The sequence below is a fragment of the Grammomys surdaster genome, unplaced genomic scaffold, assembly GCF_004785775.1.
Source record: "Grammomys surdaster isolate TR1022 unplaced genomic scaffold, NIH_TR_1.0 66, whole genome shotgun sequence".
In the NCBI taxonomy this organism is placed as follows: Eukaryota; Metazoa; Chordata; class Mammalia; order Rodentia; family Muridae; genus Grammomys; species Grammomys surdaster.
Genome location: NW_021604568.1, coordinates 440,182 through 464,276, shown reverse-complemented (window position 1 = coordinate 464,276; position 24,095 = coordinate 440,182). Strand labels below are relative to the sequence as shown.

The window sequence follows — 24,095 nt, the reverse complement described above, 5'->3', positions numbered from 1 at the left end:
ACAGACAGACAGACAGACAGACAGACAGACAGACAGACAGACAGACACTCCACCACCACCTTCATCACCACCACCATCACCCAGCAGGCCTCCTGCTCAGCACTCATCCGAATCTGTCTTAGACTCGTCTTCTCATTAGTTTCATGTTTTGGCACAGAGACGCTGCTCTGCTTTTCTCCAGACCTCTCACTCTTCATCTCTCCTGGGGACGAGAAAGACAAGGTTGCCAGTTTGATTTCTTCCTCTTCCTCTTCCTCTTCCTCTCCCTCCTCCTCCTCCTCCTCCTCCTCCTCCTCCTCCTCCTCCTCCTCCTGTCCTCCTTCTTCTTCAGTTTTCTCCAGGCTTTCCAGCCGAGCATCCACTCTGTGTTTTATCTGGGTCAGCTCCTTCTTCTCAAAGGTCTGAAGATCATCTTTCAGCTCTCTGGATCCCAGTTGTCCAATCTTCAAATTGAATCCATTTTTGCGGCTTTGTGAGGAGTTTCCCAACATACACTATATTTAGAAGGCACCATAGCATGAGCAATGGAAGAAGAAATACATGCTGGGTAATTGTACATCCTGTCATAATCATTCCATTGGCCAAGTCAATCGAGGAACCGTACATCCTTGCTGCAGAGCATTTCACACCTGTTTCCCTCCACTTACTCTTGGCTCTGCAGCCAGATTCATAGCTAAAACCTGGCCAGCAATCATTCTGTCATCCTCTCCGGCTATAGCATCTCTCTCATTAATACACTTGACAAAGGCAAAGCCCCTGTGCACAGAACAACCCAGATTTTTGCCTTTGAAAAGATTGCTTCCAAATCAGACTTCTTGATCATGAGAGTGTTGAGATTCTCAATGAATACAAGAGATTTCTTGGCTGGAGGATCTAACCTGTTGATAACATTGATAGCCATCTCTTTTGAAGATAAGCTTTTTTTGTGAAACCAAAACTATAGGGGAGATCAAAATGTTTTTCACAAGAGAAGGAGGATAAAAACTTACACTGAGAGGGTCTATGATTCTCAAGATATAGCAGGTGGGGAGCTCACAGCTGTCTGTGCTAATCCCTCCAGCCAAGAATGAAAACCACCATCCAAAGTAAAACCAAATAAGCAAGTTTTATTTACTGTACATAGGAGTGACTCTCTAAAGCAGGATTTGAGAATACAATACTGGTTGGCTTTTCATGCCTCCTTTTACAGAGGAAAAGGTGTAACATAAGGATTTTGCAAGCCAATTTTACAGAAGCAGATAGCAGATTAGAGTATTTGACAGATCTTCTTGGCAGAACAGCTCAGGTTCCTTGGCAGGGCACGTTATCTTATCACGGTAAAGGATATGTAAGTCAAACTTGACTTCTGCAGCAAATACAAGCGACTTATTTGGACCTTGTAACAAAATGGCTTTTTATCCTAAGATGGAATTGGGCTGATCCATCATCTGCTCTCTGTCTCTTCCCTGAAATCCCCTTATTGTGTTTCTCAGTTTCAAGTTGTGTTTGTGTCTGCACATGAACCTGTGCACCCAGCAGGCTTTTCTGTGATGTTTACTTTTACAATGCAGGAGGGAGCGATAGAGAATAGAGTTCATTCCCAATGTGACAGTTGAATAAAAATTTATCTAAATTCTTCCTACTTTCTGTTTGCTGGAACCTGTGACATAAAAATCTCAGTTCTTCAGGGATCTAATAATAAAATCTGAAAGAGAAATTTGAGGAGGAAGAAATTTGTTCCCATGTGCCACGCAGATGCCAGTTTTAAGGAGCCAAGTCTTTTGGTGCGTTAATATGACATCACCTTAAAAGTAGTGATTTCCAAACTGGATCATATGATTCCAATGGCTGCCTGTGTTTCGAAGGAAAAGCGTTCAGTATGTGGTTGGAAACATAGCAGATTGGATCAAGATGCAAGACTGGGAACAAATCCTAACACTCTTCTTTCCTCTTTCCCAGATCTCCACAAACTACAGAAGAGTTAGGTGGAGACATAAACCCATGCCCCACTCCCAGTGCTGGGACAGAGTACAGAGACTATAGCACGGTAGGCAAGCTGGTAGGCAAGCCTTCCGCCTTGAAGGAAAAGTCACTGAGATGTTGCTGAACAGTATTTCCTTACCGGGCAACCCTGAGATTACTTCAGCCAGGCCAATTTTACCAACAATCATCCAGGAATAATTCCAGAGTGGAAATGCAAACTCTAAAATTTGAGATCTAAAAGATTTTATGATCAGATATAAAACAAGGCTTATAAAGATAACCACGGCCTGACATAAGGTGATGTCCCAGGAACTAAACAAAAGGAGTCCAGCAAACCAGTCTTTGATATGTATTGTGAATGTTCACATATGAACCCAGCCTGCATGACTAAGCAAGGGAATATATCTGGAAACATGACAGATAAAACTGCTTACCTTCCATAAACTATATCCTAGGAAATACATATAATTTGAGTGATATAAATATGGCCTTTGAACGATCTATGGAACGTGGGCTGGAGAGGTGGCTTGGGTGCAAGAGTACATTCTGCTCCTCCAGAGACCTGTACTCAGTTCCCATCATCCACAGCAGGAGGCTCACAACCAGCTGTAACTCCAGCTCCAGAGCAACCTTACCCCCTCTTCTGTCCTTCACAGGGACCCACGCACATGAGACACACATAAATAAAAAATAAATCTAAAAGAAAAGCTACAGAAAGTGTTAATACAACAGGTGAGTAATTAAGAACACTGTATATACATATATTTACTTATTATGTCTTAGTTAACCACCCAATCACATAAAAATGTTTGAGAAAATTTAGAGCACAGGGGGATATTTAAGCTACGAATTCCAAGGCATTATAAAAATTAATATCCTCTTGCAAAATTCGAGCAATTTCAAGTGTCTCAAATCTTATCTGCCCAAGAAATTCATTGGAAAAGAGAAGTACCAGCCCAGGAGATTCACTGGAAAGAGAGACAGCTGGAATCAGTTTTAAGGAGTAGATTGGAGTTTAGTTAGACAACTCTTGGCAGTCATTACTTTATTCCCCCAAACAATTAAAATAACCCAAATGTTGTAATTGTGAGCACAGGAAGATAACTGGCTGGGTTTTGATCATATACAATCCAACTGCTCCTTGCAATAGCTATTAGTCACCTGAGGTTATTTAACCTCGAATCGAAATTTTAAAATTAAATATTTTACAGCTTAATCATATTGTGTGCCTATCATGTGTGCCATGCCTGCCTGCATCTACCAGATTAGTGGAAATACAGAATGTTTGTGCTATTAGACAATCAGAAGGGCCATGACACTCCTGAGAAGAGTAAACACATTCTCTTTAAGCCCTCATATTCTTCCCTATCCTGTTTTAGTGTACAGAATCTCTCCCCTTACTACCCTTTCCAGCAACAAATATATAGGTCGCCTTTATTGATATAATGCACTTACTAAAGCTTTTTTAAAAAATAAATTTAAGTTGGTAGAGTGCTTGCCAAGAGTGCATGAAGCCAAAGCTGTGCACTTCACCTCCATGATGTTGTGGTGGCCTATATGATTGAAGTTCCAGACCCAGGAGGACCAGAAATTCAGTCATCCTTGGCCACATCTTGAGTTTGAGGGTCAGCCTGGTCTACATAAAACTGTGATTGAGAGAGAGGGTGGGGAATAAAGAAACTCACGGAGTTGAAGTAAGCATTGTTTTATTGTGCTTCTAAAAAATACCATAGTATTACAGTGTAGATATTTTTTAAATTTTCTTTTAGATTTTATGCATGGGAGTGTTTGCCTGCGTATGTCTGTGCACCTGTGGGTATCTGATGCTGCCTACTGAGGACAGAAGATGGCTCAAGCAATGGATCCCCTGGAGCTGGAGTTGCAGATAGTTGTGAGACATCCTACAAGTTCTGGGAAGCGAACCCCAATTCTTTGAAAAAAAACAAATGTTCCTAGTAGCCAAGCCATCTCTCAAGCTCCTATCATGGGAACTTTGTTGGAACAGACTCTGACACAGTAGCCCAGGTTGGCCCAAACTTTGTGATTCCACTTGAGTGTCGGGAGTAACGAGCGTGATCCGGTACTCAGTTTCCCCGGCACACGTAAGGGATGTGTCTTTCTGTGTTTTTCTCTTTGAGATCATGGTGTTTCCACAGAAAGGGCCTCTTACCTTGGGAAGACCGATCGAAAGACACAAGTAATTCCAGTTCTTGCCTCTGGGTCTTCCCTTCAGTGAAGACCTCACTCAATTCCTCCAAGTCCGCAAAGGGCACCAACCTGATGCCAGCTGCCATCTAGCGGCGGGATAGGGCAAAGGCGCCTTCGCCCCGGGACTTCCAGCGGTTGCCAGGTAACGGGAGTCGCGCGCCGCTAAGGAGCAGAGCGCTGCAAGAAGGACGCGCAGGGTCGTAACAACACGGCCTTCCATTGGCTGGAGAGCACTCGGCTCCCGCCTGAGCCAATGCGCAGATGGAAGCTGATGACGTCGTACGCGACTCCTCTTCCCCGGCTACTGGGACCTATCTGGAGACCCAGTCTCCTGTCGCAGCGCTCTGTGACCTGGCTGCCTTATGTGGACTCCGCAGCTGCACCTGCTGGTGGCGGTGGTCTTGATGCTTTCTGATGCCGCCCGGCCGCAGCCCTCCTCCACGGCCCGGGCTCTGCCCACCGCCTGGGACCTGGGGCCAGTGACGCCCGAAGTGCCTACTGCAGCTCCTCCGGACTCGTCTGAGAGTCCTACTCCCTGGACGCTATCGATACCAGAGAACGCGACCACCGACCTCTTCCCAGGTGATGCGGCGGGATACGGGATGGAAATACTGACTTCTCGGATCTAAAATTGTGTAGACAAAATTGCCTTGCCACGTAACTGGCAATGGGGCTGTCGGCGCGGGAAAACTTTGGGGAGCTTCATCTCGCTTTACTTCTTGCACTTACAGCCTTACCGATCTGTGTCTGTGACTTGACTCCTGGTACCTGCGATTTAAACTGCTGCTGTGACAAAGACTGCGATCTTCTCCATCCCAGAACAGTCTTTTCCTTCTGCCTTCCTGGTAGTGTAAGGTGAGCTGCCCTGCTCTGGCGGAGAAGAGTGAGTTTCCTACTCCTAGTCCCCCGCCTCCCGCCCCCGTAGGATGTTCTCTTGGGCTTTCCTGGGAGTGCTGAGCCATCCAGGAAAACGGAACCTGAGTGTTGCACCTCTGCCCACAGACCCCCTTATTGGCATCAGACATTGGTGGGGTAGGCCCTTTCCCTAACCATACCCCATGCCTCGCCTCAGTATCTTCACCTTTCCTCGCAGATCTTCAAGTTGGGTATGTGTGGACAACTCTCTCATGTTCCGGAGCAACTCCCCATTTCCTTCTAGAGTTTTCACGGACTCCAGTGGAATTACACAGTTTTGTGTCCGCGTGAACAACTGTGAGTAGAAACAAGTTTGGCTGCTCTTGTCATTTAATGTTTATTACAACGTGACTTTGTCTTTGGAATCTCTCTCTCCCACCCCCAGTCCCTATCGCTCACCTCTCTTACCTTCTTACTTTTAGTTAGTAGAGGACACTAGTAATTTCAGAAACCTCCAGTGACTCTCCTTTAAAATAATCCTCGGCACCTACCTTTAGCCTAGCAACCAGCGCTGCTTGCTTGCTTGCTTTCTTTCTTTCTTTCTTTCTTTCTTTCTCTCTTTCTTTCTTTCTTTCTCTCTCTCTCTCTCTCTTTCTTTCTTTCTTTCTTTCTTTCTTTCTCTTGCAAGCTTTTCTCTAATGATTTTATACTGCCCTTTTACTTTTGGACAAACTCATGTTCACTGTCCTCAAGCTATGCTTTAAATTTTTCCAAAATTTTCTTTGCTCTTCTCCTTGACTCAAATGGCCCTCTTTCTCCTTGCATTGTGAACATCTTAGCTCTCCTAAGAATCTTCTGTCATCTGCCCAAGTGAGCCCATCCTCAGAAGTTCTGAGACGCTCGTTCTAAGTCATTCATTTAGAATTTGGAGAGTTCCTTGTATGGTTGTCAGTTTATGTGATTATTATGACTTCCTCCAGAGAAATTGTCATCCCCTTAAAAGGACAAACTGTGGGGCTAGATGCTGAGAGATGGCTCAGCATGTAAGAACACTGGCTGTTCTTCTAGAGGACCCAGGTCCAATTCCTAGCACCCACATGGCAGCTCACAACTGGCTGTAACTCCAGCTCCAGGGGATCTGTCATGTTAACACAGACATACATACAAGCAAAACAGCAATGCACATAAAGTGAAAAATAAATCATTTTTTAGAAAGGGGCAAACTGTATATGTATGCACAATGGATAAAATGTCTTGAAAATGATCATGGCGGGGATGCGCTATTCCTAACAGGGTCTCTACAGCACGGTAGAGGGGGAATACTACAGACCAGCAAGTAGGGGGTTGAGGATCTGCTCCTGGTTTTGCTCGCTTAGTCTGAGGTCCCTTGCAACTCCCTTGCCTCAGGATATCCAAATTTCCTAGTGGGATTGATTGTGTAGGCTTCTTTTCACATCCAGTTATATCAGTGTAAACTGATACCTGTAAACTGTTGGCTGATGGTATGCCATGTGTGATGGTGGACACCAACAAGAATATGAATATGAATTCATATATGAACAATGTACGTGTGTGTATGTATATAGCCTTAGCTTGTATGTCATATCTGCATTATGTCCTTATCACTACTTCAACCAATACACCTGTACTGAAATGAGGGGGGCGAGTGGTCATCTGTGGGGCTAGAGAGATGGCTCAACACCTAAGAGCACTGGCTGTTCTTCCAGAGGACCCAGGCTCATTTCCCATCACCCACATGGCAGCTCACAACTGGCTGTGTCTCAATCTTCCTGAGAAGAGCTATGAAAAGAATCCATAGCTGTTGACCCTGAACTTGTCCTTTCTCTCTACTTCACTTTAACTTCCGCATACTAAGGTAGCAGTGACTGGATTTGATAGAAGGCAAGTAGCCTTTCTGTGCAGTTTCTGGAGGAAGTCGCCGAGCTGGAAGCCTGAGCTCCTGGAGATGCAGGGCAGGAAAGGTGGTGTACAGATCAGGCATCAGCATACCTGTGTCCGAACAGTACTTTATTCTGTAAAAATTCCACTTATTTACTGGGGAGGGGGGGGGGGGGGGACAGCACACACACGCGTGTGACATGAATACCTGCCATAGCACACTTACGGAGCTAGAAGGACAGCTTGTGAGAATTAGTTCTCCTCTTCTTCCAGTATGTAGGTCCCAGGGATCAAACTCAGGTTGTCAGTCTTGGTGGCAATTGCCTTGACCAGGTGAACCATCTTATAGTTCTTTCTTAAACTCTGATGCTCATTTGCGTGTGATAATGTGTGTTTGTTGTGCTTCAAAGGTTGTTTCTTATGCCAAACACTTAAAAAGAAATGCTTTTTATCAAAGTTTCTGTTCTTTTTAAAAACAAAATTTTAGCAAAATCAAACTATTTCCAGAAGCTCCAAACAGTCAATGCAACCAACTTCCAGGCCCTGGCTGCAGAGTTTGGAGGCCAGTCCTTCACTTCGACACCGAAAACCCAGCCTTCAGTACTGTTCTATAGGGTGAGCCTGGGGAAGGGCATGGGGACAGTCTGGTTTTCCCGACAGAGTGCCGTTGGCCGGCCGTGTAACTCTGTAGTACCCTCCTAAGATGAGGTAAACCATGCTCATCAGAACTATGTAGTTAACCTTTGTTTCTGTTTCCCTTTCCTGGGCTGTTGAGTCTAACCTCACAGCGAATGAGTCTGTCGTCTATTTTATTCAGGCTGGGGATCCCATCCTGATCTACTACCCCAGCTCGTCTGTAATGAGCTTACTGAGGCAGCCAGCAGCAGTGGGAGCTGGGGGACTCTGTGTTGATAGCAACCCTGCAGGTGGGTCTGGGGCGGGAGCACACCAACCTTTGGCTTTTTTGTAAACAGGCTTTCTCACTGACCACTGCTGTCTTCCCTCTTTGTGTTATAAGGTTTCCTAGAGAGTAAAAGCACAACATGTCCTCGTTTCTTCAGGGACCTGGCCAGTAGCTGCACCTTAGAGCCAGCCCTGAATGCTGCCTCTTACTATAACTTCAGAGTCTTGAGGGTAGGTCGTTCCTCTCTGTTTACTCTACAGACCCGCCTCACTCAAATCACTCAGCCTCACTGTGAAGCTTGTATGCCATGGTTGTGTGCTGTAGAAAAATCCCTACGCTGGAGCTTACAATTAGTAAGATAAGACCTCGTCACCATCCTGGCTGATGGGTTTACTTGAGAGTGAAGAAGCCGAGACAGTCCCCTGTTTTGCCAAAGTTCTTGCTTTTTGAGCAAGCTCTGTCTGGGAGTGTGGCATTCAATATAGTGTGGCATTGAACTTCACACTGATAGTTAGTGAGGGGAGAGTCAAGTGAAAGATCTGAGGCCACTCCAGAATTTTGATCTTCCCTTCCCCTACCAAAGTCTGTTTGAAGTGGAAACTCCTGGTGATTTTATGGAAGGCATGTACACCCTCATGTTTCCATTCTTCGTCTTTCCTAGGTTCCAAGAGGTATGACTGATCTTCAGAATATGAAGGTATGATGCTGTTTATCAGGAAGAACAATACCTGGCTAATACCTATCTGAGGCCATTTTATTCTAAATTATAATACTGGAGGAGAATGTAGACATTTTATACCACAAATGTAGATCTAGAAATATCTTCACATGAAGTAAAGATTAGTGACATGTTGGTAAGTCTAGAAAACACCTGAGTTAAACCAAACTAAATGCTGCGTTTGGAGTGGGCGTCTTTTAAGTCTCTTCACATAATAGCAGGCATATGAGTGTCTAAGAGGGAAGTACAGGATTCTTCACATCTGATTGGCTGTAGCCCTTGCTTCATATCTGATAGAACCAGTGTCCCAAGAAGCTTGTACTGAGACGTGCTGATTCAGAATGACCTGATTTTAAGTTGTCTGTCACTGGAAGGAGAGAAAAATGGGATAGTCAAGGGGAAAGAAAAGCATTCATTTTAGCATAATGCATAGCTAGCATGCGTTTCTCCTGTTGATCTGCTTCTACCTCTCACCAGTTCCAGGTTCCTGTAACACTTGCCTCACAAACCAGCCCGCCTCTGTTGGCTGGAAACACGTGTCAGAATATCGTGTCCCAGGTATGGAAACTCAAATTCTGGACTGGTGCATACCGGTCAGTATCACCAGAGGGACCTCATCTTCCTGTAAGGAGCAGAGCACCGGTTCCCAACCTTCCTAATGTTGTGACCCTTTATACAGTACTTCATGGTGTGATGATCCCCCGACCATAAAATTATTTTGTTGCTACTTCATGACTGTCACTGTGCTGTTATGAATCGTAAATATAAATGTCTGTGTTTCCCAGTGGCCTTAGGCGACCCTATCCCCCACCCTCCACCCCGTGAAAAGGTCATTCAACCTGCAATGTGGTCGTGACCCACGGGTTGAGATCCACTGGGCTAGACTGACTCACCGACTGCTGGTCATCATCTCAGCTCGTGCGTCAGGAGTTGAGCCTGTCACTCTCGTCCCCACCATGTTTTCAGTCACGTCCATCACTATTGTCCTCCAGTGTTTTAGGTTCAGACTCCTCCTTTGTACGCACAGTCTAGCACCGGCTCTCACCGACCTTGCACACTTCCATATGCTGCCACAGTATCATAGCCAAGTCTAAGATTAGTCAACTGTAAATTTCTCTTATAACCAATGAAGATGGGTAAAGGAATAAGAATTATCTTAAAATATTATCTTAAGTATCCCTTCTGTCCCCAGCTACTATCTTTATTTCTCTTCAGACACTTAAGGGCCTAATAACCCCGGTTTCCAGTCCATACTTACCCTGTCCAGTTCCACACCTGCCTGTCTGGCTCACACTCAAACTCTTTTAACTAAGCACACCTCTTCCGTGAACTTTCCCTAAGAGCCATATTTGGTCTCTATTTCACATGCAAATGCAATATCAAGCCATCTTTATCCCGACATGCTATTGGTTTTGATCTGTTCTGATTGTTTCGTAAGCCTCTTGCATGCAGTTAAAAACACAGACAGAAGAGTCTTCTGTGCTAAACACTTTAAGGCCACAATTTTGATTAATGGAGTCTCCTTTTGTTTTTCAGGTCATCTACGAGATAGAGACCAATGGGACCTTTGGGATCCAGAAAGTCTCTGTCAGCTTCAGACATACCAACCTGACTGTCAAGACAGGAGTTTCCATACAGCAGGACTTCGTCGTTCACTTTAGGGTCAGCAGCCTTCACTCTGAGAGGGTTCAGAGGCTCAGTCCTAGAGATAGCACTTTACAGAGCCAGTATCCATACTGCATCTGCCTGTGTCTTTCTGAGTACCTCTCTTTCTCCTACAGAATTATCTTTAATAAAATCTCCCACTCTGCTTCATAGAAAAGAAATGATAATCTGTTTCTGTGATGTGTGTGAAACAGAATCCGAACATTAAGGCCTACTTTGGTCTTAATTGAGGTCTCAACAGTTACTGTTCCTTAATTTAACTAGAGTGACAGATACTCAATACATGTGTACCATTAACATTTTCTCTGATGCTCTGTTTGGACCCAACCAGAACAGTACTGAACTTGTTAAAGATGCTCACTGTGTTCAGTCAGCAGCACACAGAAATTCTTTTACTCTGTTTTTTCATCTTTGAACATTCGTAATTGTATTTCCTAGTGACCTCTGATTTGTGGTCTCCACTGCTGTCATCTTTCTTCTGCTTCTTTACTCCTTTAAAACCAAGAGAGTTCTCTCCAAGTATGTGATCAGCCAGGCTCTGTGTCTCTCACAGTCCCGTTACTGATTAAAATTCAACTTATATTTAGATTCCTCTGGATTCGGCCAGGCTGCATACACATTGCATGAACTCAGTATCAGTGTTTGAGAAACAGTGCCAAGGGATCCCGAGTGAGTCCTTGGCTTCAATCCTTGGCAGAATTAGCATGGAGTGAATTTCAGCATTCAGATTGCTCAGGATCAGGGAGAGAGCACTTGCCTAGCATATACAAGACCCTAAGTTTAATCCCCAGCACTCCCCAAAACAGAATGACAAACAGATCATTCCAGATTTATGTTAGAGAGGGAAGAGGGGGTGGCGGAGATGATACTTTAGTGTGGTGAAGGGAAGCTTCTCAGTGCAGCTCAGTTTGCCTATTTGGAGGGAAGGCATAAGTCAAGTTGGGAAGCCTGTCTGCACAGTGATTGTCTTCTTCCTTCTGCAGGCATTTCAACAGAGAAAAGCTGCTTTTCCTGCTGCTCCGAGAAGCGGGAATCCTGGCTACCTCACTGGGAAGCCACTCTTGGTGCTAACTGGTGACTTAGGTCACTCGGTATCTTTTTGGGGGCTGGGTGGACTATTGCAGCCTAACAAGGAAGGTTGCTGACCTTCCGGGTTTTCCAGTTCTAGAGGTTCTGTTGGGCTTTGGTAGCCTGTTCTGTACCAAAGTATATTCTGTTCTTAAAGGTTGATGCCACCAAAGGCTTTATACCTCAGACATCTAACGGTGAAAATTACACGGATGTTTGCTTATTTTAGTGTGATGTTCGTATGCTAATATATGGTTAATGAGTTTTTAGAAAGACAATATTTGTCTGGTTTTTTAACGACTAAAGAAAATGTGTGACCAAACTGACAGTTTATTAGTAAAATACAAACAGTGCTTAGGGTACAGTAAAAGCATCGATTTCCCAGCCCCGCCCACTTCCTATTTCTGTTATAGTCTCCTTGACTGTCACTTTTGCACCTCAGATGACCCTGTTGCGGAGCGAGGGTAATGGGCTTTGCTCTGCTAAGAGACACGAAGTACAGTTTGGTGTGAACACAGTGTCTGGGTGCCAGTTAAGGTAATTATTTGCCTCAGAGCATGTTCCACCATTTTGTTTCTGTTTATATGGACAATGTAGAAGTAGTAACTGTTTACTACTTTAAATAACACTTTAGAAAAAGAAAGTCTTTACATCTATGGAGGGCCTGCTAAGGTTACTTCCTCCGATCCCTATCACGATATTAATTTTATGTTCGAATGCTAATATGGGGTCGCCACCATGCTGGTGTTGGGCTCCAGCCTCCACGGTGTTTTGCTTTCAGACCCAAAGAGGTGAACTGCAGCCACTTGCAGAGGGAGATTTACCAGACTCTTCATGGAAGGCCCAGACCAGAACTCATTGCCATCTTTGGTAATGCTGACCCAGCCCAGAAAGGAGGGTGGACCAGGATCCTCAGCAAGAACTGCAGCCATTCAGTAAGGAAGGAAGCCACTGCTGAGTGGTGACTTGTTCTCCACCTTTGCAATTATGGCTAGCAAGGCAAAAATCAGTCTTGAGTCTGTCTGTATTTATCATATCAAGAAGAATGTAAGAAATTATACCCATCTGGGGTCCATGTTTCAGGTTACACCTCCATCTAATCTACTTTCATTACTTTAAAATAAACGTGAAGATCATCTAGAGAAATTCTCGACCTGTGGGGTCGTGACCCCTTCTGGGGTCAAGCAACCCTTTCACAAGGGTCGCCTCAGACCATCAGAAAACACAGATATTTTCATTATAATTTATAAGAGCAAAATTACAGTTATGAAATAGCAACAAAAATAACTTTATGGTGGGGGGAGGGTCAGCACAACATGAGGAACTGTATTAACAGGTTCCAGCATTAGGAAGGTTGAGAGGCACTGATGGTATCTTATAGTTCAAAGCCAAGCCGTATGTTTCAAATATTCTCTCATATTCCTGTTTTCATTCCATTTGTCATTTAAGTGCATATGTGTGGAAGTCAGAGGGAAGCTTGGAGAGTGGTCCTGTCCTACCGTGTAGGGATCAAACTCAGGCTGCCAGGCTTGGGAGCAAGCAAGCTTTGCCTGCTGAGCCGTGTTTGCAGCTATACTTAGAGCCTTAACTATTTTGTCAGTACGGGTTTGTTTATGAGGCTGGCAGCAGGTTTACTGTCTTACGATCCCAACAGGTCAGGTTTTTAGGACAGTGTAGAACCCTTGCCGGGTAGTTGAATTGGGTTCAGTTCTGAGCACCACCAAATGAAGATCATGTTTCACATACTGAAGGAGTATTAAGGGTTTAAAAATTGAAGTCAAATAGGATGTATCTTCCTACGTCTTGCAATTGTTTCTCTTAGGGCACTGCTGTAACTATGCCAGGTGTCTGTTAGAGCTGTGTACATGGCTCCCTGATGCCTTCAAAACAGACTTAGACTCTAACCCCAACCCTGTGTCATTATTTCTGTGTTCCAATCCTTTTTTTTTTTTTTAAATCAAAGTTGTTTGTTCAAGGCCACGACCTTTCATATCCTTAGGAGACACTTTGTTGCTGTCACTTAGTGTTTCTCCTCAGCAACCTGTGCCGTTCTAATTGTGTGCCTTTTTGGAAGTTTTAAGGAACATAACTGTATATATGTATGGACCGTGTGTGACATTTCAGCACATTCATGCACTATTTAGTGATCATTTCCATCCTTATTGTTACATTCAGAGGCTGCTTGCTTCTCTTTTTTATTTTTTCTTTCAGTGCTAGGAATTAAACCTTCAGATTTTGTATAAAATATACAGTCAGTTATTTAAAACTTAGTTGCCCCACTGTGCTGTGAACCATCAGCTATTTAAAACTGTTTAACTGTAACGTGGTACTAACCTTACTCTCTGTATACACTATACCACCTTTAACTAGTCTCCAGTAATCACTGTAGAATTCCGTTCTTCTGTGTTAAGATCAGCATTTCTCTCCACATGGTGGTGGCGAACACCTCTGATCCCAGCACTCAGGAGGCAGAGGTAGTCAGGTCTCTGAGAATCTGAGGCCAGCCTCGTCTACAGAATGAGTTCTAAGACAGCCGGGGCTGCAGAGAGAAACCCTGCCTTGAACAATCAAATAGAATGTAGTGTCCACAGTGTCCACCCATTTTGCTGCAAATGTCAGGGTTGCGTTTTTTTTTTCTTTTCTTGAGTGAATGAATCATATTCCATTGTATGGATACCACATTTTTTCAGCCTTTTATCGCTCGATAGGAACCTCTGTGAAGAGCCTATGTTGGTTGTTGTGAGTGGCAGTGCAGCTATCTCTTTGGCAGTGTGGTTTCATTTTCATTGAATAGTTACGCACCCAAGAGTAGAATAGCTAGACCAGATGGTAGACATATCTTTAGTTTTCAGAAGACTCTTCATTCTGTTGTTCATTTTTAAATACAATTTTTTAAAGATTAGGAACATTTATATGGCCTGGTTTTGTACTTTCTCTAAGCCATATGGGCCTCTGAATTATTACACAATGCTTTTTTTTTTTAATATGTAGCTCTGATTCACTCTTTTTTTTTTTAATTTATTTATTTTATTATGAGTACACTGTAGCTGTCTTCGGACACACCAGAAGAGGGCATCCAATCTCTTTATGGATGGTTGTGAGCCACCATGTGGTTGCTGGGATTTGAACTGAGGACTTCTGGAAGAGCAGTCCGAGCTCTTAACCGCTGAGCCATCTCTCCAGCCCCTACACAATGCTTTAAATAGCAATAGCTCCTCAAGAGATGCTGAGAAACGAGGGATCAGTAGTTAAGAGCACACGTTGGTGGCTCACAACTGCATATAACTCCACCTATGGGGATCTGACACTCTAGCCTCCACAGGCACCTGCACATGTGCAAACAGAGACAGACAGACAGACAGAGACATGCATACACATCCATAAAAATAAATCTTTACAAAACAACAGAAACGATGGCGACTGAGCGCATGCTTCTTTATGTCTACAGGCAGCTAACTGCTCTTCCTGCTGTCTGATACCAGTGTCCCTGGAGATCCAGGTGTTGTGGGCACATATAGGACTTCAGTCCAACCCACAAGCTCATGTGTCAGGAGCCCGATTCCTGTACCAATGCAAGTCTGTGCAGGTAAGTCATGTTCCTCCCAGCCATTTGACGACCAGGGCGTTGTTAAACTTCTGAGAGCCAGTGTATGTTACCAATCAATGTTGCTTTAGACTGAGTCCCCAGAATCCAATTTTAGGTCTGTCTTTCCAGCATGCTTATGAAAATTAGCATTTTGTCAGAGTGAATGCAACCATATCCATTCTTCTCCACCCTGATTTCAGATCTCTTTTAAATAACCCTACTGTTATTAGTAATCTGACCACAGAAAACATACCTTATGCATGTGTGCTCACTGCAACAGTCACTCAACTAATAATGTTTCGGAATCTGTTTGTTGTGATTACATTACTGTTGCAGTTACCAATTCTTGCTTCTATGGTCCCCATTAAATAAATGCTTTCATCTGGAGTAAACATATGTCTCCAGTTCATAACATGCTGTAGGATACACTTAGCATCTGCCTTGGTTTGAGAGTATGTAGTCTTTGGCTTTAGAGATTCAAACATACAGTACTTTTACCTAGATATACTGAGGTGAGGTGATCCATGTGTGGACCGGGATGCTACTATTTTCAGTGAAAATTAAAACATTGTAATTTCTGTTTGCTGCAGTATATTTGCTTTCCAGGAAATTAACAGGTTGCTGCATTCAGGCCTGGCATAACATACTTACACTCTCCCAAGCAGCAGGATTGGGCAACTTGGTTGTCTTTGCCTAACAGCGGTGATAACACTCGGTTATCAGGAAGTTCCACTGAGAGCTTCCTGTTCTTTGCCTAGGTGGACATGTTTCTGAAAGACTCATGTAGTCAGGTACAGAACCTGCACTGAATCCCGTGATAAGTTTTCCTTACTAGAGTTCTGTTGCCACAGGGCTGTTTTTGTGTTTGTTCTTTTCCAAAGTCTCTGCCTCTCTTGGGCATTACAGCCACCGAGTGCTTGTTTTCTTCTAGACACTTTACCCCATGCCCTTTTCTGGTAGTTTTCTTTGCCTACAGTACTGTCCAGTCATTCAGTCTACCTGATGGATGTGGATAATAGAGTTTCAGCTGCGTTTTGATCATGAGTAGCTAAAGAACCAGTAGCTAGTCCAGTGGTAAGACTGAAAAGGGACCGCAGAAGAACTGAGACATCACACCTCTGGCTCTTTTTTTGGCTTTAGTCGGATAACAGTTATCAGCCAGAACTCTGACCTAAATAGTAACACCCATCAATTTTATTGTTTCTAAATTATATATCAAAGAAAGCATTAAAACTCAACAAAGAAAAACATTTAAGGAAAAAATAAATAAAAGAAAAACCAGAGCTGAGGGAAATCACAATGTACCTGATGGTGTCTTTTATGTAGAGTAAAGAACTTGTGTCTCAGTCATGGATTACACTCTGACCAAAAATATATGTTTTAGTTCATAGTAGAGAGTGTAACTGCAAAGACACAAATCTCAGAGGAAGCATTCCAGCTTCTTAATAATAGTTTCATTTGTAAAGACTTGGTGGAGAACATGGTGGTATAAGAATTGACTTAGATGCAGTAAGTTGCAGTAATGTGTAAGATGTATATCCCGTTATAAAAGCCAAACAAACCCAACCAAACTCCTCATGCTGTTGGTTAGTGAATCTCATGTTAAAGAAGGGATGTTGCCGGGCTGTAGATTGAAGAAGAGCAGAGAAACTCAAACCTCAGGAAGTGCCAATGATGCTTTCTAAAGTTAACATCATAAAATACTGTCACGTACACTAGAAACCAGTGACGCGGACCACATAGAACAGAACTGGAGCCAGAGTATAAGGACATGTGCCACTGTGGCTCTGCAAAAGACCTCAACAAAAGACCTGAGGCGAGCAGAGGCTGAGGGAATTGTTTCAGTGACTCACGCCACCCAGTGAGTCCTCTACTTTTGCCTGTTCATAACCTTAAAGTGCAAATACAGAAACGTTAGACTTCAAAATTCTAATCTAGCACACTGCACATACCTGAAAAGCCTTGTTTTCCACATGATAATAAAACTACTCTCTCTAATGGGTCAGCCATGTTCAGTGTTATTCATTGACCTGGAAAGTACAGTTCCATCCCTCTGAACTGGACGGTCTTCTGGGCTTCACGCAATTGTGAAGACACAATTGTGGTTTTAATTGGAGTATAATGATTGTCCATGTTTATGGGATACAGAATGGGATGTTGATAGCTATAATGATCAAAAGAGAATAGCTAGCATTTCCATCTCATATATGACCTTCATTCCCTTTGTAAACCCCGCCTCCACCCACAGTTCTCTTAGATTAGTGTCTTCCCATTTCAGTGAAAGGGGAGTTTCTGATCTGTTTTGTGGACGCACTGTTTTGAAGACATCTTGAAAGTCCAGTCAAGTAGCATCTCTCATGAGTGCATGTCCTGTATGCAGCTAAAGGACAGCTGTTCAGACAGCGTATTGTATGTGGCTTCTTAGCCACTGAAATGTCACCGAGGATGAAAACTGTATTATTATTAAGTAGACACAGATGTCACAGTTGCTTTTTGGGGCTCATGGGTGTCTGGAAAATCAGTTCTAGATTGAAAACTCTTTTCTCTGCCTTAGAAATCAATGAAAAGGAGCCAGACATAGAGCTTGAATGTCAACGTGGTTAGTATGTCAGCCACCCTAGCTGATCATTCCCTATTGTATTTATGGTTTAGAATAGTACAATCTACCCAAGAAATATATATATGAATGATTGATTGATTGATATGTATATTAAAAATAAAAGATAAAAACTTAAAAAAAAAAAAGGAGTCAGATGAGTAGACATTAAAATATTAGTTTGGCCCCAGGAAATGGTTCAGCCAATTACCAATTAAAGGCACCTGCCACCAAACCTGATGACTTGAGTTTAACCTCTGGGACCCACAGGATGGAAGGACAGAAGTGACTCCCACGAGTTGTCCTCTGATACACACACACACACACACACACACACACACACACACACTCTGCATGCAGAGAACAAAAATTAAAAAACTAAATGTCATAGAAACCAAAGAATCAGTTTTGTTACTGATGGGCACTGTGTAGACCACAGCCCTTTCCTAACCTCTGCTCTGTGCAGTGGCCTTCCAGGACAACTAGGCAGTTCAAAGCTTGTCTTCCTCCCAAAGGTCTGAAGTGAGTCAGAGCAGCACACTACCTGAAACCCTAACCAACACTAAGCCCAGAACTGAAAATTAACTCTCTGATCCATTTTCCATCCCAAAGTATTTCTCACAGGCATTCTTTAAATAAGACTCTCAGTGATGTTATCAGTAATAGACCTCATTTTCACTTTAAAGTTCCTGGGGACAAAGTTAACGTCCTAACCAAAAAAGCCCTATCATAAGTAAAATTTCAAAGAAAATACACTGCTTGTTCTTATGTTTCCTGTTAAGCATGCTCTAATTCTCTTTGTTCGGTTAGTCACTGCTAGTTTTCGGTGTCTGGTTGGACTCTTGTTTTCCCTTGGCCGAGTTAGCCAAGGCAGGCTGCCCTTGGATGGATGTGGCTGAGCACCTCAGTTCTGTGCCAAAGCTATGGTGACTGTTTTACAAAAGAGCCCTGTAAATCCATATAGCTTGTGAGATTACAATAGCATTGACTGACCCGTGCCATTTCAAAACCAGAAATAAGTAATTCCAGGTAAAAATGACATTTTTGGACTCTGGTGTTTGATGTTTTCAAAAACGACAGCAGGTGCTGGAGAAATGGCTCAGTGGATGAGAGCACTGGTATCTCTTCTACAGGGCAGCTCTCAGCTGTAGTAACTCCAGCCCTAAGGACCCAACACCATTTTCTGGCCTCCCGGGATAGCAGGCATACACACACACACACACACACACACACACACACACACACACACAGCACACAAACATATATATATAGGCAAAAACATTCATGGATATAAAAATAAACAGATCTTTTAAAACACAAATAGACAGACAGTTGAACTCCAGAAAACTGTAGGTATGTGCCTCAAAGTGATGCAGGGAAACAGGACAGCTTCATTCCAGCGTCTACGAGATGATTTTGTACTGTCAAATTAGAATCAAGGTGTGTTTGGTAAGCACAGGGTCAGAACAAAGGAATTCATCTCGGGAACATGAGAGTGGCATCTAGGAGTCCTGTTTCTGAGACTGGATATGGGTCAGCTTGACATGGCCGTTTCTCCTGGGAGCATCCCCTCTGCTTGACTCGAATTAGTGGATGGTTAGGGAATCTTTAAAATCTTAAGAGTGTGTGAATCATAGATCTGATAATCAAGCTTAGTTCCCCCCACCCCAATTCTTTTTTTTCCATTGAGCATCCTTTCTGCCTTCACGGATTGTCTCAGAGCTGCAGCTGCTGGGCCCTCTAGGGCAGAGCTGCAAGGCATGTGACAGCAGTGGTCTGGTCATCTGGCCTTCCTGCTATCGGGCTGCTCCCTAGTTGAAGACAAGGTCTTCTCTAGCCCAGACTGGCCTCAAATTTGCTATAGCCAAGGATGACCTTAAACTCCTAATCTTCCCGTCTCGGCCCTCTGCGTGTGGTAGGCTCTGAGAATGAGGCTTCAGGTATACCTGTTCGAGTTCTGGAGTCACCGGCTGTTGTTTGAAATTTGTTTGCTTGTATCCCACACAATGAGAACTATATACAGCCCTTCAAGAAGATGTATCTTGCTTGGGTCACGTGTTTTCAGTCCACAGGAAATAGTGCAGCTGGAGACTCTGAAAGGTACCAAGAGCTCACCTATCCCTGACTCTCTTCCTGTAGGAGCACCAGAGAGGAATGGAAGTATCTTTGATGACTCTTGTGAACTTTGTGGACATTACTCAGAAGCCAGAGCCACCAAGGGATCAACCCAGAATAGACTGGAAGCTGCCATTTGATTTCTTCTTTCCCTTCAAAGCAGCATTCAGCAGAGGGGCCAGTGTTCAGCAAGACTCAGCCTCTCTTGTCCTCATCCTGGGTGTCTTTCTACTTGGACTTGTCAACTCACAGACCTAGTGAGGAAAGAAAACAATCAGATTTCATTGTTCCCTATGGGAAACTCTGAAGACAGCCTACTTATCTTGGCTAAACAGGTCCTGGCTTACTCGTGATTACAGGAGGGAGTTTAGGGAAGCAGAACCTAACAAAAGAATTTTTTTTTCTTTCCTCTTTCTCATTATGTAGCCTTGGTTGGCCTAGAACTCCCAATGTAGATCAGGCTGGCCTCAGACACACAGAGACATTCCCCCTGCCTCTGCCGATGAAGTGCTAAGATTAAAGGCATGTGCCATCATGCCCAGTCAGGAATCTTTATAAATTGAAGATGGTACTCTAGAAAAGCAATTACAAATATTCCGTCATTAAAACTTTCCACTTAGGGCTCCTCGGACCTCCAGGTACACAGTGGGTTCTCTGGTTCTAAAGCTAGGCAGGACGAGAGCGCCGTCTCTTCATATTGTGTCTCTTCATGTGTTTTGCCTCTCTAATAAATGTTTGCAGGGTCTGTCCAGCCACTCACAGGCACATGCTCCTGCCATCACCCAGAGTGAACTCAGAGTGGCTGGCCCCTGCATTAGCGCTGACAATTCAAGCCAGGAAACTGCTGGCTCTGTGTTTTGTCTGGCTCTTTTGCCAAAGTATAGCCACACCCTTTGCCCAGACCTGTGTTAGGAAAGTAGTTCTTTCTACTCGTTTTCCAAAGTGAATGAAGTCCCATCTCCTTTTCTCACTAGCAGATGACCCCACCAGTCCTTTCTGTCCTTCCCTCCTTGGTGGTGTGGGGTAATAGAAGTGACTGAGAACTCTGCTGTATTGTGTCCAGTAGCATGGCAGAAGTTGACACCCTGTGATACACACCCCGAGAAATTTAAAGGGGAGTGGGGACTCTCATAAACTGTACAGTAGTATTTGAATCAGGTGACTTGGCTTCTTTTCTGGGGAAATACTCTCCTTTAGTCCAATTTTACGCCCATGACTTTTGTTTGAAGTCTGTTTCTATAAGGATAAGGGCTTGGTAGCTCACACAGAACCCCAATTGCCTGGCTGGAACACGGAAGTAGCATGCACAGAGACCGACTTCTCAAGCTAAGTTCCTCTTCTTGAATGGAGACAAATTAGTTGAGAATGATAGTAGAAATCTTAAAACTTAAAGACTCATGCTGTTCTTTTAATTAAGGCAAGGTTTTGATGGAAGAAATGACATTGATTCTAATTATTTTAAACATTAAGCCTTGGAATGAGACAGTGAATATAGAGTTAAGATGCAAAAGAATAACTCCAGTGAGGCCGTGTGAAACGTGCAGCTCTGAGGCACCACCCCCTGAGTGGCGTGTACCACTGGAGCCAGACAGTCAGTGTGGCTTGCATTATTGATGGGTGAGCTTTATAATCAGGTTGGCACATACATCAAAAATCTGCTGGCCTAGGAAAGTGAATGCGAGGGGGAAGGACCTGAGAATGCGGGATGACCTGAGTGGGGACCCAAGCATTTCTGTGGATTTAAGTGATCACAGGGACAATACCAAATAGATTAAGCAGCGATGAAAGTTCGCTTTGTGGGAATTTTAAAGCCAGGCAGAGAGGGTTGGAAGTTATTAATACTCTGAAACCCAAATTGTTTTTGTTTGTTTGTTTGTTCTGTTTTTGTTTTTTGAGACAGGGTTTCTTTGGATAGCCCTGGCTGTCCTGGAACTTGATTTGTAGCCTAGGCTGACCTTGAATTCATGGAGATCTACTTGCCTCTAACCTCCCAAGTACTGGGATTAAAAGCATATGCCATCACCACCCAGCTCCCAAATTGTCTTTTAATGAAGCAGTCACAATCTTGCCTGAGGAGCAAAAGGAAATGGAAATCCATCTCCAACTGCTGCATCATTTTGTTCCATTCCAGAGTCCTTAGTAAGTAGCCAGTTTCTCTGAAAAGGGCAAAGTTCTTGAGTCAGTTACTACCAAGCCAGAAGCACTCCTGCTTAGGGCAGTGAGGATCATGGGAAGTTGGCAGCACACACCTCAACAGAGTCCGTTACACAGATGTTATCTAGCTAAGCAGCCATGGCTCCCAGTCCCAGTCACTCTGACCACTAGGTACTAGGAGACATAGGGCCTTCAAGTTTGGTCTTAGCGGTTAATAACCCTATGTGACAGTGTATCCTAAGTTGTAGGCTAGCTGACACCCAATCCACTTGGAGCCAACTACAAGTTCTTTCCAGAGTCTGTCCCTCTCCCTCTGTTCTCCTTTGTGTAGATGCTTACTCTCACTGAGGCTATGAGCCATTCTGTCTTTAAATTTTCTGTCTAAAGGCCTGTGCAGCATTCTAAAATCTTTCAGATGTATTTCGTTTGTGTGTTTGAGGGTTTGGTTTTTTGTTTTGTTTTGTTTACATGTACATATGCATGCCTAAGTGTGATGGTTGTGAACCACTATTAGGAGCTGAGAATTGAACCTGGGTCCTCTGTAAGAATAAGCGCTCTCAACCACTGAGCAATCTCTCCAGCCCCTAAAAGACAGCCTTTTAAAGTGCACACAATTTGGCAATGATTTTATTGGTAAAGTGCCATGCAGGTAGAGGGACAGGTATCCAGAATTCTTTTTCTCTGTGTGTGTGTGTGCACATGTGTGTGTGTGTGTGTGTGTGTGTGTGTGTGTGTGTGTGTGTATTTTCTGCCCCCTGGTGGACATGGCAGCCTGCCTAAAGTTCCTGTGAGAGGCAGAGACAAGGAATCCCTGGACTAATCAGGCTAGCCCTACTAGTCAGAACAGAGCTCCAGGCTCCACTGATAGACTCTGACTCAGTGAATGAGGTGAGTGATTGAGGAGATGCAGGGCTAACCTCAAGTATATACACATGTACACACATTCACATACATACATGTGCCCTCCAACATGCACATACACTGAATACATATACCAAAAATGAATAATGTACAAGTCAGTGTAGTAACAGCAATCACCATTGATTCCAGTTCTGTCGTTACTCTGTAAAAGAAAAGCTGCCCGTTAGCAGGCTCCTCCCTCTCTCCTCCCAGTTACCTTCATGGTAATCACGAATCCCCCTTTTTTTCCCTCTGTAGATTGCCTATTCTGGACATCCATCATGTTACGTTCTTGTCTGACTTCACTTTGTGCGTTTCCAAAGTTCATCTGATTTGTAACTTGTATCAACACATTCCTTTTTTATGGCTAAATAGTTCATTAAGGTTGGCGACATATATCTGTAATCGAAGCACTTAGGAGGCAATGTCAACCTGGTCTACACAGCAAGTTCAGGGCCAGTAGGATGTCTGAGTATGTAAAGGTACTTGATGCCAAGTCTGATGATCCTAGTTCAATTCCAAGAATCCACATGGTAGAGGCAAAGAACAGACTTCCATAAATTCTGACCTCCATGAGTGCTGCGGCTTGCCCCGCCCCTCCCAAGTCACTCAACCAATCAGCCAGACAGCGGGTTCCAGGGAAGCTAGGATACATAATAAAAGACTAAATGTTCTAAATGTCCTGCTTCCTGCATGACTTCCTGGTCGTGTTGCACCTTATTTCCATTTGCTAGGACAAGCTAATATCCACCCCCCCACACCCAGTCAACAAAAAGAACATTTGTTGTGTATATGAGAAAGATACTATGACTAAATTACTTCTTTGATTTTCATAGAAAGACGAGCAGGCTGTGTGCCTAGAACTGAATTTTCCCTTATCTCCACTCTTCTAACGCACTCCTTCTCTCTACTGGCCAAATCGAATATTAGTGGCAAAACAATAAGTAAACTATAATTAAAAGAATAAAAATAAAAACAGTAGAATATTAAGGAGTTTTGTGCTTGATTCTTTGAGACACTGTTAGATCACATGTCGTTGCAGAACCCAGGCTGATCTAGAACTCACTAAGTATGAAGCCCAGGCTGGCTAGGGTCTAATCCTCTGACCTCTGCCTGTGGAATGCTGGAGTTGAAGACATGGCCTTTAAGGAAAACCAGCCTAACACGGATGTTGTTAAAAGTCCAATTTCTTTTATTTATTTTTTTCAGCACCGATAATCAATTCCATTTCACTTTTTGAGGAATCTAAAATTTTTTAAAACTAAACAAATCATATTTATTCACTCCCCAAATACTTACAAAATATCTCATAGTCTAGGAATATACTTTCCTGCTCTCCAGAGTCTTGCTCCCTAAGGGAGAAGGCAGACAAGCAATTACAATAAGATAATATGTGGGTGAACTGAAGAACCAGAATCGCCTTCTAACTTAGAGAGCTCCAGTTCCTTAGTCTAGTTACACGCCC

General features: G+C 43.6%; 1 protein-coding gene and 1 pseudogene across 1 annotated transcript; one reads left to right on the top strand and one right to left on the bottom strand.

The window, feature by feature from the left end:
- Positions 1-96: 96 nt before the first annotated feature.
- Positions 97-901, bottom strand: LOC114625832 (annotated as a pseudogene).
- A 3,631-nt stretch (positions 902-4,532) lies between these two features.
- Positions 4,533-23,623, top strand: Tctn3 (tectonic family member 3). The gene is made up of 14 exons (XM_028774145.1): positions 4,533-4,752; positions 4,902-5,025; positions 5,264-5,382; positions 7,412-7,539; positions 7,742-7,850; positions 7,943-8,058; positions 8,490-8,525; positions 9,024-9,104; positions 10,083-10,208; positions 11,195-11,302; positions 11,722-11,816; positions 12,061-12,214; positions 14,728-14,865; positions 19,601-23,623. The coding sequence occupies exons 1-14, from the start codon at positions 4,533-4,535 to the stop codon at positions 19,832-19,834; spliced, it is 1,788 nt and encodes a 595-aa protein (XP_028629978.1). The 3' UTR covers positions 19,835-23,623.
- Positions 23,624-24,095: the final 472 nt, after the last annotated feature.

Coding starts and splice junctions, on each gene's coding strand:
- Tctn3 (XM_028774145.1), top strand. CDS start 4,533: ATGTGGACTCCGCAGCTGCACCTGCTGGTGGCGGTGGTCTTGATGCTT. Junction 7,851..7,942: donor TGTTGATAGCAACCCTGCAG/GTGGGTCTGGGG, acceptor TTGTGTTATAAG/GTTTCCTAGAGAGTAAAAGC. Junction 9,105..10,082: donor GTCAGAATATCGTGTCCCAG/GTATGGAAACTC, acceptor TTTGTTTTTCAG/GTCATCTACGAGATAGAGAC.